The sequence below is a fragment of the Danio rerio genome, chromosome 10, assembly GCF_052040795.2.
Source record: "Danio rerio strain M-AB ecotype USA chromosome 10, GRCz13ab, whole genome shotgun sequence".
In the NCBI taxonomy this organism is placed as follows: domain Eukaryota; kingdom Metazoa; phylum Chordata; class Actinopteri; order Cypriniformes; family Danionidae; genus Danio; species Danio rerio.
The window spans coordinates 29,758,028-29,780,000 of record NC_141030.1 but is presented as its reverse complement, the minus strand read 5'-3'; the positions used below and the strand labels follow the sequence as shown (position 1 = coordinate 29,780,000).

Genomic DNA, 21,973 nt, shown 5'->3' with positions numbered 1-21,973 from the left:
GAAAGAAAGAAAGAAAGAAAGAAAGAAAGAAAGAAAGAAAGAAAGAAAGAAAGAAAGAAAGAAAGAAAGAAAGGAGGGAAAAAAGATGGAAGGAAGAAAGAAAGAAAGAAAGAAAGAAAGAAAGAAAGAAAGAAAGAAAGAAAGAAAGAAAGAAAGAAAGAAAGAAAGAAAGAAAGAAAGAAAGAAAGAAAGAAGGAAGAAAGTAAGGAAGGAAGGAGGGAAAAAGAAAAAAAATGGAAACAAATGAAGAGAGGAAGGAAAGAAGAAATGAAGAAAAAAGAAAGGAAGGAAGAAAAAAAGAAGGTTGTTGATTAATAGAATGTTCAAAATAACAGTATTTTGCCGTTTTTCTTCATCATAAATGTTTTACTCTCAGTCTTGAATTTGATTTAATGTGCCCTTAGTCTTGAATAAAGTTAAACACATCTTTGACAGAATATCTAAATACAACTTTATCAGTTTTCAGATATGATAATTATAATATAATGTTTATAAAAAAATGTTTCCAAACAGTTTCTTGATTAAATTGGAGAGCTTTCTAAAGGATCATGTGACACTAGTGAAAAATCTGCTTTAAATCACTGAAATAAATTCAATTTGAAACCACATTAACGAAGAGAACAGCTTCAATTCAATTCAAATTGAATTTATTTCAGTGATTTAAAGCAGATTTTTCACTAGTGTCACATGATCCTTTAGAAAGCTCTCCAATTTAATCAAGAAACTGTTTGGAAACATTTTTTTATAAACATTATATTATAATTATCATATCTGAAAACTGATAAAGTTGTATTTAGATATTCTGTCAAAGATGTGTTTAACTTTATTCAAGACTAAGGGCACATTAAATCAAATTAATAGTAATAGTTGTGACTATGATGAAAAAGAGAATACGCTGAAGCAATGTAAGTCATTTGTAAGAGTATTTCACAACTGATCATACTGCAGCCTCGGTGCGCAGAATACACCCATTAAAAACTGATCCCAAACATTTGACTGCTAATGTATATATTAGCTAATGTATATATTAGCCTCCTGAATTTATAGCCCCCGGTATATTTTCCCCATCTCTGTTTAACACATTTCTAAACACAGTTTTAATAACTCATTTTAAAGACACTAGTATTCAGCTTAAAGTGTACTTTAAAGGCTTGACTAGGTTAATTAGGTTTTTAGGCAAGTTAGGGTAATTTTATCAACTCATTGTATAATGATGGTTTGTTCTGTAGACTATCAAGAAATATATTGTTTAAGGGGACTAATAGTATTGACCTTAAAATGTTTTTTACTTTTATTTTTTTATGAAAAACTGCTTTTATTCCAGCTGAGATAAAACAAATAAGACATTCGCCATAATAAAAAATATAACAGAAAATATTGTGAAAAATTCCTTGCTCTGTTAAACATCATTTGGGAAATAGATGAAAAAGAAAAAACAATTCTCATGAGCGCTGATAATTCTGACTTCAACTGTGTATGTACAGTATTTGTGAAAACACTCACGGTCTGAAATGGAGTCGTTGATAAAGACTGTGACTTTGGCTGGCTCTCCAAGAATTCCATTGGAGGGCATCCGGAGAACAAGCTCAAATCTTTCTGTCCCTTCCAGAACAGGCTGTCCGAGGTCATCCAGCACCGTGACCCGCACCGTCTGCATGCTCACACCCGGAGCGAAGTCTAAGTTTCTGCTGATTCCCACATAGTCCACTCCAGCTAGCAGATCAACACACTGAAATCAGGCTAAGGTCGGAGAGGTCAGACAGTATTTAACAGCAGAAGCTGAGGATCTTCACTTTCCATTAATCCTCTGTCTGACAGACTGCGCTTTCGGCTTTTTCTTTTTTTAAAAGATCAATATACAGTATAGAGCTCTTAGCTAAGTTTGGGTTGACTGCACAGAGGACTTGGATGAACAGATTTTTTTTTATATTTCACAGTTGTGTCTTTGATGCCACGCGTCACTTGTTCAAGGACTAAGCGAGAGAGAGAGAGTCAATAACGCTGTCTGTTCACTCACACATTTATGAAATACAACTGGACTGCCCAGTTCAGCATTTTGCCGTTATTTACGTTCACAGAAAAGACAAGAACTGGACATGAAAGCCTTTACATAAATTAAAATGGACATTTTTGTACAGATCTGCAGAAACGTAAGCCAGTGTAACCCCCATAAAATAATGAATGGGAGTAGATAAAACAGATAAGATAGATAAAATAGATAAGACAAATAAAAACAGATAAAATAATAAATAAATATACACCTCATCATCATTATTAAAGTGTTAAAGTGTTGATGCTAAAATAAGTATTAAAATAAAATGTATAAAAAATGTTAAAACATGTATATGTGAGTTATAATTCTCTGATTGGGTGTCAGGCTGTCAGCAGTCTTAAGTCAGCAAATGAGAGCGCTGGATGCTCATCTCCGCCCCCTTGTGGTTGCGGATATTACTAAAGCATCGGAAGAGACACACAGCGTGACAGAAAGGAAAACCGAGTGATTATAAAGTAAATATAGCGAAAATACATTAGTTAAAACTTTTAAAACCAATATAATGTTAAAAATATAAGTCTATAGCACGAGGATGGCGAGGGATTGAGTAGATATATGCTGATTTGAGCGCGATGGATACATTTTGACTCGCTCACAGACATCACTGTGGTCACGTGTACCTGATAGGAATTAAAAAAAGAATACATTAGAAGAACAGGCCAGGTTTTTTTTGTTGCTGGATTTTGGAATTCTTGCGATTCTCGGTTGATGGCGAGCCTCCCAAGTGCAGTTTCAGTGGACCTACAGGAAAGGACTGACTTCTAGGGAAAAAGGACACTTGCTTTTTCACTATTTCCCTTCACTCAAGTAAGAGGATTTGATCCTTAAGACTGTTTCTCTTTTTTTTTTTCCAAGAGGAGGACATTTTGTGAGTACCAAAAAGACAGTTGAAAGTAAATAATTCATTTATTTTATTTTGATCTTCCTGGATTTGAAACTTGGTATATTTGGAAAAAATTTTATTTGGTTACATGTAACAAAACAATTTGGAAATTGCTGATTTATTTGAACTCTCATCTATTTGTTAAATTGTGAATTTAACAAAATTTACAGCGTCATATAAAGGGTGCACCCGGGGTATATTTTTAATTAGTGTTTATTTTATTGTTATTTCTTTTGTGTGTGTATTTAATACAGAACAACGTTGTGCAACATACCTTTTTGTCTTTGTGAGTTACTCAGCATCACCACTACCTCCTTTCCCGTTCTTAGTAATCTTCTGATTTTAATTGTTTGGTCCTTTAAGGTTTAATACCCGTTACAAAGTGGCGAGCCAGCCAGGAGGTTGCGCTGTTGCTGAGTATTAATTACATTCTAAGCCATTATTTTTGCCTACGTTGACCAGTAACAATTGACAATGGATATAATAGAGGCAGAAGGGATTAAAATTCCGAATTCAGTGATCATTAGCGGTTTAACACAAGACAAAAGTGATGATGAGCTGTTTAATTTTCTAAAACAATATGGTTCTTTTGCCAAAACAGTTTTTATTAGTGACAAGGATTCTGAGTTTTATCAAAGTGTTATACTTGAATATACCAGTGGCCAAGCTTTGCATTCTCTAGAGCCACAGCTACCTTATACTCACCAGCTATCAAGTGACCCAAGTGTTACTTACCATGTGAGAGCATTATCTAGTGTGTTTACACAGTATAAGGGAACCAGTGTCACAAAGTCATACCTGGAGGGACTGAAAGAAGTAGCAAAATTGAGTGGGACTGATTTTGAGATTGTCTTGAGCCAGATGCTGTCGCAAATGACTGCTGAGCTTACTCCAACGTCCGCTGACACAGAGGCTGATGACGAGGATCTGGATGAACCGCAAGCTCAGGTATGTCCTGAAGAGAGTTTTACCCCAGCCCCTGTCAAAATTAGTCAACCAGATGACTCACTGTCACAGCATACCTCTGCTAAACCAAATAAGCCCCCCCTCTTAACCTCTTCAGAGGTGTTAAATCCACCTGAGGTTCAAAAACTCGTAATTGAACATGTGGTGAGAACTGGTGAAGTGGCTACTCAAGGACTTATGCAGCAAAGGCTTAGGGTATTTTCAGGAAAATGTCCCAGACCCGGAAGTGAGGTCGATTACGACACTTGGCGCTCCAGTGTAGAGCTAATGCTGAAAGATTCCACCTTATCTGATTTGAACGTATCCAGGAAAATAGTAGACAGTCTTTTACCACCCACAGCAGATGTTATAAAACATCTTAGCTCTGAAGCTCCATCATCAGCTTACCTTCAGTTGCTGGATTCTGCTTTTGGAGTTGTTGAGGATGGAGATGAACTCCTTGCAAAGTTCATGAATACTCTGCAGGACGCTGGTGAAAAGCCATCTACTTACTTGTACAGATTGCAGACAGCTTTGAGAGTGACAATAAAAAGAGGTGGTGTCTCACCTGAAGAAGCAGATCGGCATCTTCTCAAGCAGTTCTGTAGAGGATGCTGGGATAATGATCTAATTACTGACCTGCAGCTAGAGCGAAGGCGTAATAATCCTCCTTCATTTGGGCAGCTTCTACTTATGCTACGCACTGAAGAAGATAAACACACAGCAAAAGTCACTCGTATGAAGCAGCATCTTGGGTCTTATAAACCGAGAGCAGTAATGCACTCGCAAAGGACGTGGGTTTCTTCTGAGGTGGAGCAAGGAGAAGTTTCAAACATGGTATCACTTGCAGCTGAAACTAAGGAGATCAAGAGACAGATAGCAAAACTACAAAGTCAGTTGGCTAGCCTTGTTCCTGCTCATAAAACCCAGAAGAAAGCTTCACAGCAAGCAGTAGTAAATAAACAGGAGAAAAAGAAGTCAGATACTGCTAACCGGTTAACTAGGACTCCAGTTAGCCAAAGACAAAAGGACAGGCCTAGACCATGGTACTGCTTTACCTGTGGTGAGAATTGTCATATTGCATCCTCTTGCACTTCTGAGCCAAACCCCACACTTGTTAATGCCAAGCGTAAACTTTTGAGAGAAAAACAGCTACTATGGGACTCTCAGAACGCCAACTCCAACCCTGATTTAAACTAGAATCAGTCCTTGTTGTGGGACAGACAGGGGCTGAGTTGGAATCACAATGTCCCAATACTAATCATGTTTTTGAAAAAAGTCAGGTTTCTAAAGTGCAAAGCACTAGCTTGCCAAAGGGGTTAATAGGTGCTATGAGCATTGCTGAAGTTACTATAGCCAATGAAAAATGCAGCTGTTTATTGGATACAGGCTCTCAAGTAACAACAGTTCCAAAGTCCTTCTATGAACAGCATCTCTCAGGATACCCAATTAAGTCCATTGATGATATCCTGGAAGTAGAAGGCGCAAATGGTCTATCTGTTCCATACGAAGGCTACATAGAAATGGGAATTACCTTTCCAGAAGAATTACTAGGAGTGAGCGTTGAAATACCTACAGTAGCCTTAGTAGTTCCTGATGTAAAAGCTCACAATCAGTCAATGGTTCTTATTGGGACAAACACCTTGGATGTTCTCTATAAGAAGTATTTAAGTGCTGATCCCCCAAAATTTCAACCTTGTTCATATGGTTACAAAGTGGTACTTAAAACTCTTGAAATAAGATGGAGACAAAACACAAGTGGTGTTCTTGGCCATGTACGATTGAGGAGTCGAGCACCCAAAGTTTTAATGGCTGGTCAGACTGTAGTGGTGGGAGGTTCAGTTTCAAATCTATACAGAATAGATCAGACTATACTTGTGGAGCACTCACCTGATTCGTCTCTACCTGGAGGGGTGTTTGTCAAGCGGTGTCTCCTTAATCAGCCCAAGAACCAGATAAATAGCCTACCAGTTGTGCTTACCAATGAGACAAATCATGACATTACTATACCACCCAGATGTGTGATCGCTGAGCTCCATGCTGTGGATTCTTTACAGCCTCTTTCAAAAACTTCCAATAGTAATGGAGAGGGTGATTTCACTCTGAACTTCTGTGATTCCCCCTTACCTCAGGTATGGAAGGAGCGCATTTCTAAAAAACTCAGAGAAATACCTGAAGTGTTCAGTCATCATGACCTAGATTTTGGCCACACCCAGAAAGTGAAGCATAGCATTAAATTGCACGATGAAACTCCCTTTAAACAGAGGGCACGACCTATTCATCCACAAGATATTGAGGCAGTTCGTAGGCATCTACAAGATCTTCTTGCAAGTGGAGTCATCCGGGAATCAGAGTCACCTTTCTCTTCCCCAATTGTGGTGGTGAGGAAGAAGAATGGGGATGTACGTCTATGTATAGATTATCGCAAGCTGAATATTCAAACAGTGAGAGATGCCTATGCATTGCCGAATCTTGAGGAAACATTCTCGGCTCTGACAGGATCTAAATGGTTCTCTGTCCTCGATTTAAAGTCTGGGTACTACCAGATAGAAGTGGATGAGGCAGACAAACCCAAAACCGCCTTTGTCTGTCCGCTGGGATTTTGGGAGTTTAATCGCATGCCACAGGGTGTGACGAATGCCCCAAGTACATTCCAAAGATTAATGGAAAAATGTATGGGGGACATTAATCTGAAGGAGGTACTTGTTTTCTTGGACGACTTAATAGTTTTCTCAGACACATTGGAAGAACATGAGACTCGACTATTAAATGTCCTGTTTCGTCTAAAGGAATATGGTCTGAAACTCTCCTTGGAAAAATGTAAGTTTTTCCAGACTTCAGTCCGCTATTTGGGACATATCGTGTCAGAGCATGGAGTGGAGACTGACCCTGAGAAGGTCCAAGCTTTAAAAACCTGGCCTGTACCTAAAAACCTAAAAGAACTTAGGTCTTTCTTAGGCTTTGGGGGATATTATCGTCGTTTCATCAAGGACTACTCTAAAATAGTGAAGCCACTTAATGATCTGACCTCAGGATATCCTCCGCTAAGAAAGGGTGCCAGGAAGTGTAACAAAGGAAGCCAGTACCATAACCCAAAAGAGTCCTTTGGTGATCGATGGACGCCTTCTTGTGAAGAAGCATTTCGAACCCTTATAGAAAAACTCACTTCTGCACCTATTCTGGGATTTGCTGACCCCAAACTCCCTTATTTTCTCCACACTGATGCAAGTACAAAGGGACTAGGGGCAGCACTTTATCAAGAACAGGATGGGCAGATGCGTGCAATAGCATTCGCAAGCAGAGGGTTGTCTCACAGTGAGTCTAGATATCCTGCTCACAAACTTGAATTCCTTGCCCTAAAATGGGCAGTGACTGAAAAGTTTAATGACTACTTATACGGTAACCATTTCACCGTTATTACAGATAGCAACCCTTTGACTTATATCCTCACTACAGCAAAATTGGATGCTACAAGTTATCGATGGCTGTCAGCTCTTTCCACCTTCTCTTTCAAATTGCAGTACAGAGCTGGCAAGCAGAATGTAGATGCGGACAGTCTCTCAAGGAGACCCCAGGAACCCATTCCTGAGACTGCTTGGTCCAGTAAAGAGCAGGAAAGAATCCATCAATTTGTACAACACCATCACCATGATGCTGCTGACATTGTTAGTGCCCCAAATGATGTAGTCCATGCTATTTGCGAAAAGCACCTTATCAATCAAGACGCAGCTTCTGGGGTTGCACTGGTGGGATCACTTGCACTCCGTCCTGATGCTGTACCTGATGAGTATGGAGAGGATTGTAATTTAGATGGATTACCTGTTATGCCTTACCTACCACATGAGATTGGTGAAAAGCAGAGAGCAGACTCAATCCTTCGAGAAGTCATTTTCCACTTGGAGTTGGGGGAGAAACCTTCTCCTACAGTGCGAAAAGAGATTCCAACTTTTCCTCTTTTTCTAAAGGAGTGGAATCGACTTGAGTTGTGAGATGGAATACTCTATAGAAGAAGGCAGGAAAATAATTTACTCACTTACCAACTAGTACTCCCTGAGGATTTAAGGCCCTTGGTGATGAGCAGTTTACATGATGACATGGGTCACCTAGGGATTGAGAGGACTGTAGATCTGATTCGATCTCGTTTCTACTGGCCAAAAATGGCTGCAGATGTGGAACGAAAAGTCAAGGAGTGTAGTCGCTGTGTGCTTAGGAAGGCACAACCCCAAAAAGCAGCTCCTCTGGTCAATTTTCATGCCACTAGGCCATTACAGCTGGTGTGTATGGATTTCCTTTCATTGGAACCTGACAGGAGTAATACCAAAGATATCTTGGTTATTACGTACTTTTTTACCAAGTATGCAGTGGCTTATCCTACACCTAATCAGAAGGCTAAAACAGTAGCAAAGTGTCTTTGGGAGAACTTTGTCACACACTATGGGTTTCCTGAACGCTTGCATAGTGACCAGGGCCCTGATTTTGAGTCGCATGTCATCAGAGAGCTCTGTGAAGTGTCAGGCATAAAGAAAAGCCGAACAACTCCCTATCACCCGCAGGGAAACCCGGTTGAACGCTTCAATAGGACCCTGCTGGGCATGTTGGGTACTTTGGAGGAGAAATATAAAGCCCATTGGAAAGACTTTGTCAAGCCACTTGTCCATGCGTACAATTGTACGAAGCATGAAGTCACTGGGTTTACTCCTTATGAATTGATGTTTGGCAGACAGCCAAGATTGCCTGTTGACCTTGCTTTTGGTCTGCCTCATCATGGGAAATCAGATGTCATTCCTCATTCAGAGAATGTGAAACAGCTGAAATCACACTTGAAGGAAAGCTATTTGCTTGCTTCACAAGGTATGATGAAAACTGCTGAAAAGAACAAAACCAGGTTTGACAAATCTGTCACTCATTCTTCTTTGGAGGTCGGGGATCGTGTCCTGGTGCGAAATGTCAGACTGCGTGGTAAGCACAAGTTAGCGGACAAGTGGGAATCTGAGGTGTATGTGGTGGTAAAGAAGGCTGGCGACTTACCTGTCTACACCGTTCATCCTGAAAACAGTGAAAGTCCCCTTCGTACCCTTCACAGGGACCTCCTTCTTCCTTGTGGTTACCTGCCATTGTCAAACATTTCAAACCCCTCCCCACCCAAAATGTCAAGACCTAGAACAAGGCAGAATCCAGGTTTCCAACAACCTGAAGAGGATTGTTCTTTCCTTAGTCCAGAAGATGAGGATTATGAGTGGTATGGTGATAACCATCAAAATGTGGAACCATTGCAGTTCTCTACAGTGTATGATGTTCCCCAACCAGTAAAAGGAAAGAGTGTGTCCTTAGCTGATGAATCAGCTGGTCAAAACCTCAGAAAAAATGGAACTCAATGCAAGGAAGGAACTCAAAATGATAAAATACCTGTAACTCCTCCAGTTGACAACTTACCTGATGATCTTCCAGCCAATGATCCTCCAGTTTATAATGCACCTGTACACTCTTCAGTTGATAACCCATCTGATGATGTTCTGGAAGTCTGTGAAACAACTGAGACACCTGGAAAAGACCAACCTGAAACTGATAACAGTAAAGACTTACCCACTCAGAGAGAGAGTAAAGTTGAAGAGGCAAATGATTCAGAAAACTCTGTTTCTTGTGAAAGAGAAGAACAACAATCAGAACAAGAAATACCTTCACTAAGACGTTCTGCAAGGGAGAGAGACAAACCTGAGAGACTTACCTACTTTCAGCTTGGAAATCCTCTGTCTCATGTTGTTCAGTCTCTGTTCCAAGGATTAAGCACTGCTCTTGTTAACTCTCTCAATAGTGTTGAAGATCTGGGTGATTCTCCTATAACTTCTGACATTCCAGCAAACATAGTGACTACCCAACCGCTCAGAGCATGCAAAGGGACTTGCATTGTTTCAAGAGGGGAAGGTGTAACCCCCATAAAATAATGAATGGGAGTAGATAAAACAGATAAGATAGATAAAATAGATAAGACAAATAAAAACAGTTAAATAATAAATAAATATACACCTCATCATCATTATTAAAGTGTTAAAGTGTTGATGCTAAAATAAGTATTAAAATAAAATGTATAAAAAATGTTAAAACATGTATATGTGAGTTATAATTCTCTGATTGGGTGTCAGGCTGTCAGCAGTCTTAAGTCAGCAAATGAGAGCGCTGGATGCTCATCTCCGCCCCCTTGTGGTTGCGGATATTACTAAAGCATCGGAAGAGACACACAGCGTGACAGAAAGGAAAACCGAGTGATTATAAAGTAAATATAGCGAAAATACATTAGTTAAAACTTTTAAAACCAATATAATGTTAAAAATATAAGTCTATAGCACGAGGATGGCGAGGGATTGAGTAGATATATGCTGATTTGAGCGCGATGGATGCATTTTGACTCGCTCACAGACATCACTGTGGTCACGTGTACCTGATAGGAATTAAAAAAAGAATACATTAGAAGAACAGGCCAGGTTTTTTTTGTTGCTGGATTTTGGAATTCTTGCGATTCTCGGTTGATGGCGAGCCTCCCAAGTGCAGTTTCAGTGGACCTACAGGAAAGGACTGACTTCTAGGGAAAAAGGACACTTGCTTTTTCACTATTTCCCTTCACTCAAGTAAGAGGATTTGATCCTTAAGACTGTTTCTCTTTTTTTTTTTCCAAGAGGAGGACATTTTGTGAGTACCAAAAAGACAGTTGAAAGTAAATAATTCATTTATTTTATTTTGATCTTCCTGGATTTGAAACTTGATATATTTGGAAAAATTTTATTTGGTTACATGTAACAAAACAATTTGGAAATTGCTGATTTATTTGAACTCTCATCTATTTGTTAAATTGTGAATTTAACAAAATTTACAGCGTCATATAAAGGGTGCACCCGGGGTATATTTTTAATTAGTGTTTATTTTATTGTTATTTCTTTTGTGTGTGTATTTAATACAGAACAACGTTGTGCAACATACCTTTTTGTCTCTGTGAGTTACTCAGCATCACCACTACCTCCTTTCCCGTTCTTAGTAATCTTCTGATTTTAATTGTTTGGTCCTTTAAGGTTTAATACCCGTTACACCAGATTTCCACAAATAATAAATGTAGTTTCATATTTATTTTCACAGGACATCAGTCAAAATGCCCTCTACCTCTAAAGCCCTCTACATTCATTTTTATAGTCTTAATAAACATAATTATATCTTGGGCTATTGTTGTTTACAATAAGCGTTTTATTTGACCTTGTTTAAAGGAGTCATTTATGAAAGATGCTCTGCTCACAAACAAGCACGCACGCATAATAATAATAAAAATGTCAATAACTCAATAACTTTATTCCCTTGAAATATAAAATAATAAAAGTGAGAAATTAGATATATGTGTGATATATAAAAAGTTTTGTAGATATTTTTTTCATAGCAATAAATAAATCTCTTAAATCTCAAATGCTTGATGTTTTTCACGATATACAGTGGGGAAAATAAGTATTGAACACATCTTAATTTTTCTCAGAAAACATATTTCTAAAGCTGCTATTGACTTGAAATTTTCCCTGGATATATGCAAAGAAAACAAATCTAATTAGTTTACAAAATAAGTTATGCGTAATCAAATGAAATGAGAGTATCGAACGCATGAAAAAAGGGAGGTGTGGAAAGGCAGTGAATGCCCATTCATCAGCTGAAATCTCTTAGTAGTTATTCAGTAACCCTCTGCCCTTCCTCATTGTGAATTAATATTATCTGCTTCAGTCCAACATCTACATTAGGAGGATGATAAAGATGAAACCAGAGTGGAGATTTTAGCAATACAATGATCCCAAACACAGCCAAGAAAACTCTCAAATGCTTTCAGAGAAAGAAAATCAAGCTGTAGAACGGCCCAGCCAACCACCTGACTTGAATCCAATAGAGAAATAAAGATCAAAATACAAAATACAAATACAAAATAAGGATCAGATTTGATAGATGAGACCCACAAAACCACCAAGAGTTTTACACTCTGTTGAAGTTTGTAAAGGCCTCTGTTAAAATCACACTGAGCAATGCATGTGGCTTCATTCTCCATATGAGAGGCGTCTTTAAGCTGCCATCACCAAAAATCACTTTCACCTTCACCATTGGCTTTTATATTAAATATTAAATACGTTTCAGCAGTTCAGTACATTCTCCTTGTGTCATTTCATTGTTATTACACAGAACTAACTATTTAGATTTTATTTTTATGTTTGAATTAACTTGGTTTTTACCAAAATCTGGTTCAATTCCATATCAACAACTCCTTTAGAAAGATTATTCCCAGAAAAAAAAACATGTCTAATACTTATTTCCCCCACTGTAGCAATTTAAATAGGTAGTTATTCCAGAAAATCTTTCTTTTATTTGGACATTGTTAAATCTAATAAAGATTGACAAAACTGGATTTTTGCTAAACACTTGGTTGTGCTGATGCTGATATATTTTCTGTTCGTAAACGAATCAGTAAGTTAACAATTCTCAAAAACACACAAATTCAGGTTTGAGATTTTTATTCCCTAGAAGTGCTTGTCTCTACAATAAATTCAAATGAGACAGTTTCCTATTCCTAGATAAAACAAAGAAAAAAATTATTTCATTTTTATTCTTATTTTTGGTTACTACAAATAAACCAGCACAACATAAAACTGTTTTTTATGGCCCAAGGTCACACTTTTAATATATTATGTTTTTAGCAACAAATTGTGATGTCATATTGCACTCCTTGCAGCATCCATCACAACTTTGTATGGGGCAAATCTAGAAGTGATGGGGATTTTTAATGACACCCAATGTCTGTCACAATAATCAATATATCGGCTTATGGGCATGACCTTAATCATTTTTGGTGATGCAATATATATCGCCCATAGATAAAAACCAATTCTAGCAACATTTTAGCTCATTGTACAATACCACTATCTCTATTGGCGGTGTCAGTGTTAGTATGGTTAAAAAAACACTGTAGTATTTATCATAAATTACTATTCAATGCCTGATTATTAAACTGCTAAAATGACAATAATTAAATAAAATATTCTTAAGAATAAAATATCAGGTGTTACTCTTGTGATGTAATGATGTTATAATGTCATTCTGGCATTATATAACGAGTGGCATAAAATGGTCTTAAAATGACAATATTATCATTTATCGCAATATATTTTGGTCAATTTTATATCGTACAACAAAAATACATATCGTGACAGACCTAATGACCTCTGTTATGATTGTTGCTTATTTTATACAAAGAGAATATTAGCCAGTGGTGATTGAAAATGAAAAAAATAAAAAATAAAAAATAAAAAAATGGGAAGAGCATCACAAACCTTCAGCAGAAACAGGGTCTGTTTTGCGGGATCTCACAGTGACCGTTGCCGTTTTAGAGAGATCTGTCCCCGTTCTCCACACACGCACTTCAACATGACCGTCACTCTCATCCACATGATACTCCTGACTGCCAAAGTAGAACACCGGAGCTGTGAAGGAGAAAACAGACTAAATTATTAACATGCATAAACTGTGATTTCTGCATGACTGTTCTGATCATTTGTATTTAGAAGATAAATTCAAAGTGTTTAGATTTGATATATGTGTATATTATTTTTTTCAGAAGTCATTTTAAGATGTTGACTTTATGGGCGGCATGGTGGCTCAGTGGTTAGCACTGTCGCCTCACAGCAAGAAGGTCACTGGTTTGAGTTTGCATGTGGTACCCCCACAGTCCAAAGACATGCACTATAAGTGAATTGGATGAACTTAACTGGCTGTAGTGTGTGTGTAAATGCGAGAGTATATGTTGTTGAGAGGTTGTTTTTAGTACTGAGTTGTGGCAAGAAGGGCATCTGCTGTGTAAAACATATGTCGTAATAGCTGGCAATTCATTCCGCTGTAGCGACCTCTGATACATCAGGAACTAAGCCGAAGGAAAATGAATAAATGATGTGGATTTCAGGCCCAGAAAACATTTCTCCCCCTCATCAGTGTTTAAATTTTTTTTTTTTTGTAAAATGGTATCATAAAAAATAAAATTATACATTATATTTGTTTTTTATAAAAAATTTTAATGTTGTAATAAAATACTTTATTATTGATAATTTGATCTAAAGTGACAATAAAAGCCTGTAATGTATAACTTTACAACATTTGTTTGCATTCATTAAGCTGCACTTACAGAAAAAAATCAACTCAAGCTCATTCTGGAAACGTAGCCCAGCGGAGGCCGCGATTTACGTGGCCGGAGGTACGTAAGGCCGCGTTTAGTTTTTTTCGAGCGAACGCTGCGGGGCGGTGTGGCGCCGCTCCGCCCCTCCTCTTCGCGCTCGCCGGCCGACGGCTCGCCTCCGAGTGGAGGGCTTTCCCTATGCAACCAGTTTGTCCGCTTAGCTCACAGCGTTGCGTCGGCAGAGCGGAGGCCCCAGAGGAGGAGGAGGAGCCGGCCGCGGGGACGACGACCGGGATCGAGTGCGGGGAACAGCGGTTCCGGAAATCAGGTAAGACGAAAAACGGAATCTGAAAAATTAGGGCGAGAACGCGGCGGGATCCGAAAACGCGGTCGAAAACGAGGGCTTTTGCGAACCATCGCTCGGGTTTAGGGAAGGAGGAGGAGGAGGGCGGCCGATCCGGCGGCTTTTCACGCGAGAATGGCGCGGGCACGAAAAAGCGCGCACAGCGGCCTCTTGCGGATCAGCGAAAACAAAAACCGCTCGAATACGTACCTCCCGGGACGTAAATCGCAGTCCGCAGAAACGTCCGCGGGGCTACGTTTCCACAATGAGCCCGGGTTGCAAAAAATGGTACAATGTTGTACCAAAGAAGGTACAAACCTTTGTCACTAGGGCAGAACATTTTAATGGGACAGAATTGTACCTTAAGACAAAGAAACTAATTTGTACCATTGCAGTTTGCACCTTTTAGGACATGATTTGTACCATGGGAAACCAAAATGTAGCTACCTTTGGTTTTAAAGCCTGCAGATACAATATTGCACAAATCTGATCCATGAGGTACCACTACAGTGACAAGACACTTTATACCTCAACAGTGTCAAATGTGTTCCTTCAAGAACTATTTAAATGCATCAATTTATTTTCAGTAAATATAAAACATCAAATACATTTTTAAACAATGTTTTTTAAAAAAAAAATTGTGCATTGTGGAAAGCAAGTGAAAAAAGATGTGGATATCAATAATGAAAATGTATTTATCAGAAAATGCTTATCAAATTCATTTTCTTGTCGGCTTAGTCCCTTTATTTATCTGGTGTCACCACAGCGAAATGAACCACTAACTTATCCATCACATTTTTACGCAGCGGATGCCCTTTCAGCTGCAACCCATCTCTGGGAAACATCCACACACACTAAGGACAATTTATCTTCCCCAATTCACCTGTACTGCATGTCTTTGGACTGTGGGGGAAACCGGTGCACACGGAGAAAACACATGCGAACGCAAGGAGAACATGCAAACTCCACACAGAAATGCCAACTGAGCCGAGGATCGAACCAGCAACCCAGCAAACTTCTTGCTGTGAGGCGACAGCACTACCTACTGCGCCACTGCATCGCCCTATCAAATGTTTATTAAAAATGTTTAGTTTACAATACCTACAGTTCTGTTTTACCAGTTGTTTTGTATTATAGAACTTAAGAATGTTTATGAGTTTTTTAAACATATGCTTTTAAATGATGATTCATGTTTTAATATGGAAATTATTTGTAAAAATCACTATTTGTACAATCACTGATTTCCCAGTCAATTTAATTTTGGTCACACTTTACAATACGGTTCATTAGTTAATGTTAAGTAATGCATTTACTAACATGAACAAACAATGAACAATTCATTTACTACAGTATTTATTCATGTTAATAAACGTTAGTTAATGAAAATACAGTAGTTCATTGTTAGTTCATGTTAACTCATGGTGCATTAACTAATGTTAACAAGCATGGACTTGAATGTTTACAATGCATTAGTAAATGTTCAAAAATAGATAATAAATGCTGTACAAGCGTTGTTCATGATTAGTTCATGTTAGTAAATGCATTAACTAATAAACCTTATTGTAAAGTGTTATCTTTATTTTCATATATATATATATATATATATATATATATATATATATATATATATATATATATATATATATATATATATATATATATAATTTATTATTATTTTTTTTCTGACAGTGTACCATAAATAGTAATTTTTTTTTTTGCATCATAATATTTATTCATTTTCTTTTTGGCTTAGTCCCTTTAATAATCTGGGGTCGCCACTGTGGAATGAACTGCAACTTATTCAGCACCTGTTTCCCGCACAGGATGCCCTTCCAGCTAAAACCCATTACTGGGAAACATCCACACACACCCATTCACACACATACACTACGGCCAATTTAGCTCACCCAATTCACTCATAGTGCATGTCTTTGGACTGTGGGGGAAACCAGAGCACCCGAAGGAAACCCATACGAACACGAGGAGAATATGCAAACTCCACACAGAAACACCAACTGACCCAGCCGAGGCTCAAACTAGCAACCTTCTTGCTGTGAGGCGATTGTGCTACCCACTGCTCCACTGTGATGCCACCCACACATTTCACACACAAAACATAGGTTGAAATATAACATTTGTAATTTTAAAATGAATTACATAAAAAAATACAAAAAAGGTAGTATATACTGCATTACTTTCAATTTTACATTTATATTAAATACAGTTATATATTTAAAGCTATTTATTTACATTCACTTCTTTATATTCTATCATTGTCATGTTTAGTCATAATAATGTACCACACATTTACTCTTGAAGGACATACAAATACATAAGCACTATAAATATCCAATTAAATACAACATTATTAAAGAAAATCCAATTATGCTTCACACTTACAAAAGTGCAGCACCTGACTAATTTAAAAAGTATTTCAGAGCAGAACATAGCTAAAAAAGTTATTCAAAACAGAAATATGAATGACTTTTCCATGACCTTTAAGATTGTGTTCATTTAAATGCTATTTCCAGCAACACATTCTATGACCGCAAAAAAACCTGTTAATTGCCCTTATTGAAATTAAAACACATGTACTGTACAAACCCTGCAAATCCACCCAAACAGAACAGTTTTAAGTTTTAAGAAATCCCTCAGACTAAATCATGCATTAAAACAGTAAATCAACCTCCTGCCGGGAAATGAGAGGTGTACGGCAGCTAAAAGCAGCTCTGTGTCCCTAACAGCAGCTTCAGTGTTCAGTCAATGTTCAGTTTGCTGCATGAAAACAATCTGACACAATCTGTATGGAGGTCAGTGTTTTTCTCACCCGCCGTGTCTGAGAGCAGAGGTCCAGCGAGAGGATTCAACAGCTGTCATTTCACATTATCTGCAGAACGCCGCTTACAAAGAAATGTCTGTAACCTGCTTGTAACCTCTGTGTTCTGAACACACAGATTCGAGATCAGGTCACAGACTGTAGGCTTTAATGTGGACTGATTCATCCTCATGTGCATGAACAGCACTGATAGATATTTTGAAGCATGTCTTTGCGGATGTTGATAAGTATTGGTCAAAATTAATGGACTAAAAGGAATCACTTTAGTAGAAGAGGGTATTCATTAGACTTTCGTGACACCTTTAGGATTGTGACTAAACATTTGCTCAGTTATGTCATGTTAAATGCAAAGATGACATTGGATCAAGTCTAGAAGGGATACATCTGAGGCTAGAAGTTACATTATCACAGCAATACAATTACCATACAAAAGAATAATCATTGTTTTTACATTTCTGTGAAGGTTGGGTTTAGGGGTAGCTGTTAATAAAATACAATTTAATAAATAATAGTAATTTAATAAATTATTTGAGTTATGCCCTGTTTAATAACTGTTTTTACATTACTCTAATGGTTAGGTTTAGGGTTAGGGTTAGGGTAGGTGTTAATAAAATACAATTAATTGGTGTTTTATTAAATAATGTGAGTAATGCTCTGTATAATTACTGTTTTTACATTTCTATGAGGGTTGGGTTTAGGGCTGGGGTAGGGCTAGACATTAATACAATATAAGGGGAAATATAATAATTTAACGACAGCTGTATCCCTTCTAAACATGACATTGTTTGAGATGTCTTAGTTCTGACTTGGCATAAGCAAATACATCCCAACCATGTCCAACTTGACATTTCCAGGACAACATTACTTTTCATAAATCTGTCATAAACATGATTGTCATGAAGTCATTGCAATTGTGTCATGAATATTTTTCTGATCACATTTTTTCCCTGTGGAACAAAATAAAACAGTCATCAAACTTTCCCAGTAAAGGACTCAATACCCAGTGTATACAATAATTAATGACATTAAAAGATTAATTAATGGCAAGTGCAAGTTGTACCATAGTTGAGGCCAAGAAAAATACTAATGATGCAGTTATAAAATCGATGGCACAATTATACTGGCCTCATGGCAGTCATGTTTATGACAGATTTATGACAAATGATTTTTTCTTGGTAATGTCAAGTTGACAGGACATAATGTCAAATAATGGCATCTTTGCATTTACAATGACATAACTGAACCAATGACGCTTAATGACAGTTCCCATTCATATTAATGAAGTGTTATGTCCGGATTAGAAAGGTTTTATGACAGACTTATGAACACCCCTTCATATAAAGTGTTACAGACATGAATTGTTTAATGTTTAATCGAAGATCTGTTTAAGTGATTTGTGATTAGATGATTTTTAAAATGGTTCTGAACATTAATGCATCACAGCTATATTAATAACAAATAACAGCACAGAGCAACAGTGTGATTGGAATCAATTTTCTAATATTATTTGTCAGCAGATGAACTATAAAAATGCTGACAGGCATTCAAAATCAATTCATATATAATGAGTGAGTTATAATATAATAAATCATATCTTAATATCAATACTGAAAGAAATTAAAACACACATTTAAATCTGTAAATGCTTACATAAATATAAGATGACTAACAGAACTAAAATTAAAATGTAAACTGAAGAAACTAAATTAAAAAGCCAGTTAAAACCTCTAATAAACACTAAAACAAAATAATAACAGTATTAAATAAAACAAAAGACATTGATTCAGGCTAATGTAAACTTTTTCTTGCTCATTGTTATCATTAGCAATCTAGCCCATGCAGATCGCAGAACTACAAATCTGCCAGCAAAAGAACTACATATCCAGTCATGCACCACTCCCATACCTGGCCTACATCCCCATGATTGCAAACAGACACAGCTGTAGCTGTTTAGGACTAATTACTCAGACTATTTATGCACCTCTCAAACACACACACAGATGGCTGAGTCTTGTTTTACTGTAGGTGAACATTACAACACGTTTCCTTTGCCTTGTCTTTACCTTTGCTTTGTTGTTTTGTTCATTTACGTTGTCTGCTGCCTGCCTTTTGACCATTTACCTGTGTTTATGACCACAACTCTGGATTGCCCGAATACATCTGTTTGACCCTGTGTATTTTATTAAGTATTACTAAACATTTTATCATGCCTGTAGTTTAAATTAACTATAAAAGCCCTGTTTGTTTAGTACCAAATTATGAAATACTGACATTAAGAATAAACAGTAATAGTATAATATTTAAAATATTGCATGTTTTAACATTTTTTGAAAATTCAAATGCAGAAGATATTAAAATATAAAAAGTGGTTGTATGTTGCTATTCAGCTGCTATGTGGTTTCTAGAGTCAACACTATTTTGTAAATTTGATTAAAAACCTACTCTGCTAATTTTTCTTTTCAGCACCAATGCTGTATAATAAATGCGGTAATAAAGAACAGAAAAGAAAGGACAATGGTTAAGATGTTTCAATGTCTAAAAATGAGAGCAAGCATTAAAAAAGAATTAGCACGCTGAAATATTCAGAGCGGCGTGAGGCGAAGGGTGAAGCTGAAGGTTAAAGCTCCTCTGGGTAAAATCTCACGCTGCATTATATATTTTGATACACAGGCAAGAGCTGGATTGAGGATGGATCACGGCATATATAAACTGTGCTGAATCATCTGAGTGTTATTGTTCTCAGTAGGGCTAATGAAGAAGGATTCATGCGCACAGCAGATGAGTGACGACATCTAACAGCACAGAGAGCAAACCTGCACATGTTCAGTTATACCAAGAAGATACAAACTAATTATCAAATCTGTATGTATAGCGGCACACGGGGTTATGGTAATCCATATGGCTGATTCTATAATTGGATTTACTTTTGACTTTTCAAAAAGCAGAGGAAAAAAAACTGCTCACTAAAGGAAGTTCTGTCTAGTATCTTATTAAAAATTGATAAAATTTTAATAATTCTGTGCTTGCCTAACACAAGTTACTTATTTTTTTACCTTTTTAAATAAAAGTGTTGATTCCTTTATAGCATTGTATTTAGTATTTCAAACTTTTTAGAAAAAGACCCCACTTGCTAGAGATCTTTAAAATCTCTAAATGCTAAGAGCATATGGCTCACAATGAATTCATGATTAAAAGACTACTAAACAACCCACTGTATGATCATGGATAGTTTGTGTTCCTCCTGATATTGATTTAAGAATTCAGAAAATGACTTTTTAGCACTTTTATAAATAAACAGTGAAAAATTACTAATATATTCCTTTTAATATTTTGCTGACATAAAAAATACACCCAGACAACAAGAAATTGTGGTTAAAGGCAAAGTGTATCTCTTAGACAGCTTTTGTAAAACTCCTGATATGAAAACTGAATATGATGATATAACAGGATATATATGTGATATAATGATAACATAACATGTTGCTCCTGTATGTATCGTCACCTTTGAATTAGAAGGTTCTATATGCATTTACCCTGTTTGTTTTACCCCAACTTGCAAATTTAAGATAAGTTAGATAATTTACATTATCAATGAGTACATTTCGGGTGTCTGCCATGTTAATGTATAAAAGAAAACAGTTACACACATATTGTTTGCTTTATGGAATGCAAAAACTTAAAAAGCACAATATTTCAAAATCAGAAATTTAGAATGTAAAAATTTAGAATGTAGATATAATCCAATAATTTTAAGGTGACAGTATGGTACTACTTTAAATTTAATTTCAATTAAATTGAATTGTTTTCATCTAAAAAGTCCTGCCAGATCAATTGTATCAAAATTTATTCATTCTGTAGTCAATCATAAGCACATGATCCTTTTGAAATTAGTTTATAAATTAACTTCATAATGAGTGACAAATTATTCTAATAAAAAGTACAAGCAATTGAAAAAAGCTGAAAGACATAAAGACTCGGGCAACAACTGTTCCTATGAATTACACATACGCAAGACTCCAAATTTCCAAACCTTTTAAACTAAATGGACATGATATTTCTATCAAGCATCAGAGCTGTTTTAATTTATTTTTCATCACGTTGCTGCTGTATGTGGTGGCTAAATTCGATGCTATGCAATTTTCTTCCTTTTTAAATGTAATCCAATTATTTGTATTTCATAAATCCGACATATAATTCCTTAATAAACAATAAAAAAGAAGGATTAATTAAATTAACCCTCTACCGCATGGTGTTGCCAATAGGCAACATGATATTTATGTTCATTTCCCAGCCCCTGTTTCTTCAAGACCAACATTGAGGTTTTTTTGGTTGGAAAGAGAAGACCTTAGTGTAGCCAATGATGTGCTTTGGGTAAGTCACATGACACGCAGTGTTTTTCTGTAGCGTGATTTCTGACAGACTGGCGTTTATTGTAAGTGGTTGCTGAATGCAAATGTAAACATCAATAAAAACAAAGGATCAATTTATGCCAGAAAAAAATCTGAAACATCACCTTCAGTAAGTTATGATGACATACTCACAACTCAAAAAAGTTTTTAGTCAACTAATTTTTTGTAAATCGATCAAACTGTGCAATAGTGGAACGTGCAATATTGCAATAGCTTAGCTAGATAACAAGGCCAGTGAACTTTTAAGTTGTAACAATAACAGCATGAATGCTAGTAATATCATGTTGATTAGTTGTATGTTAATAGCATTTGCATAATAAATAAAAT

General features: G+C 36.7%; 1 protein-coding gene and 1 long non-coding RNA gene across 3 annotated transcripts in view; one reads left to right on the top strand and one right to left on the bottom strand.

Moving 5' to 3' along the window:
• Positions 1-21,973, bottom strand: part of frem2a (FRAS1 related extracellular matrix 2a) — a 142,512-nt gene that overhangs the window by 38,637 nt on the left and 81,902 nt on the right. For both annotated transcript variants that reach the window (XM_087269524.1, NM_001137657.1), the window contains 2 exon segments: positions 13,223-13,372; positions 1,504-1,713 (listed from right to left, as the gene is read on the bottom strand). In XM_087269524.1, the coding sequence (XP_087125650.1) occupies positions 1,504-1,713; positions 13,223-13,372 (360 nt within the window).
• On the top strand, positions 14,267-15,925 carry LOC147835075 (uncharacterized). Its single transcript, XR_015501164.1, has 2 exons — positions 14,267-14,386; positions 15,208-15,925. It is a non-coding gene; the product is annotated as an uncharacterized LOC147835075 (long non-coding RNA).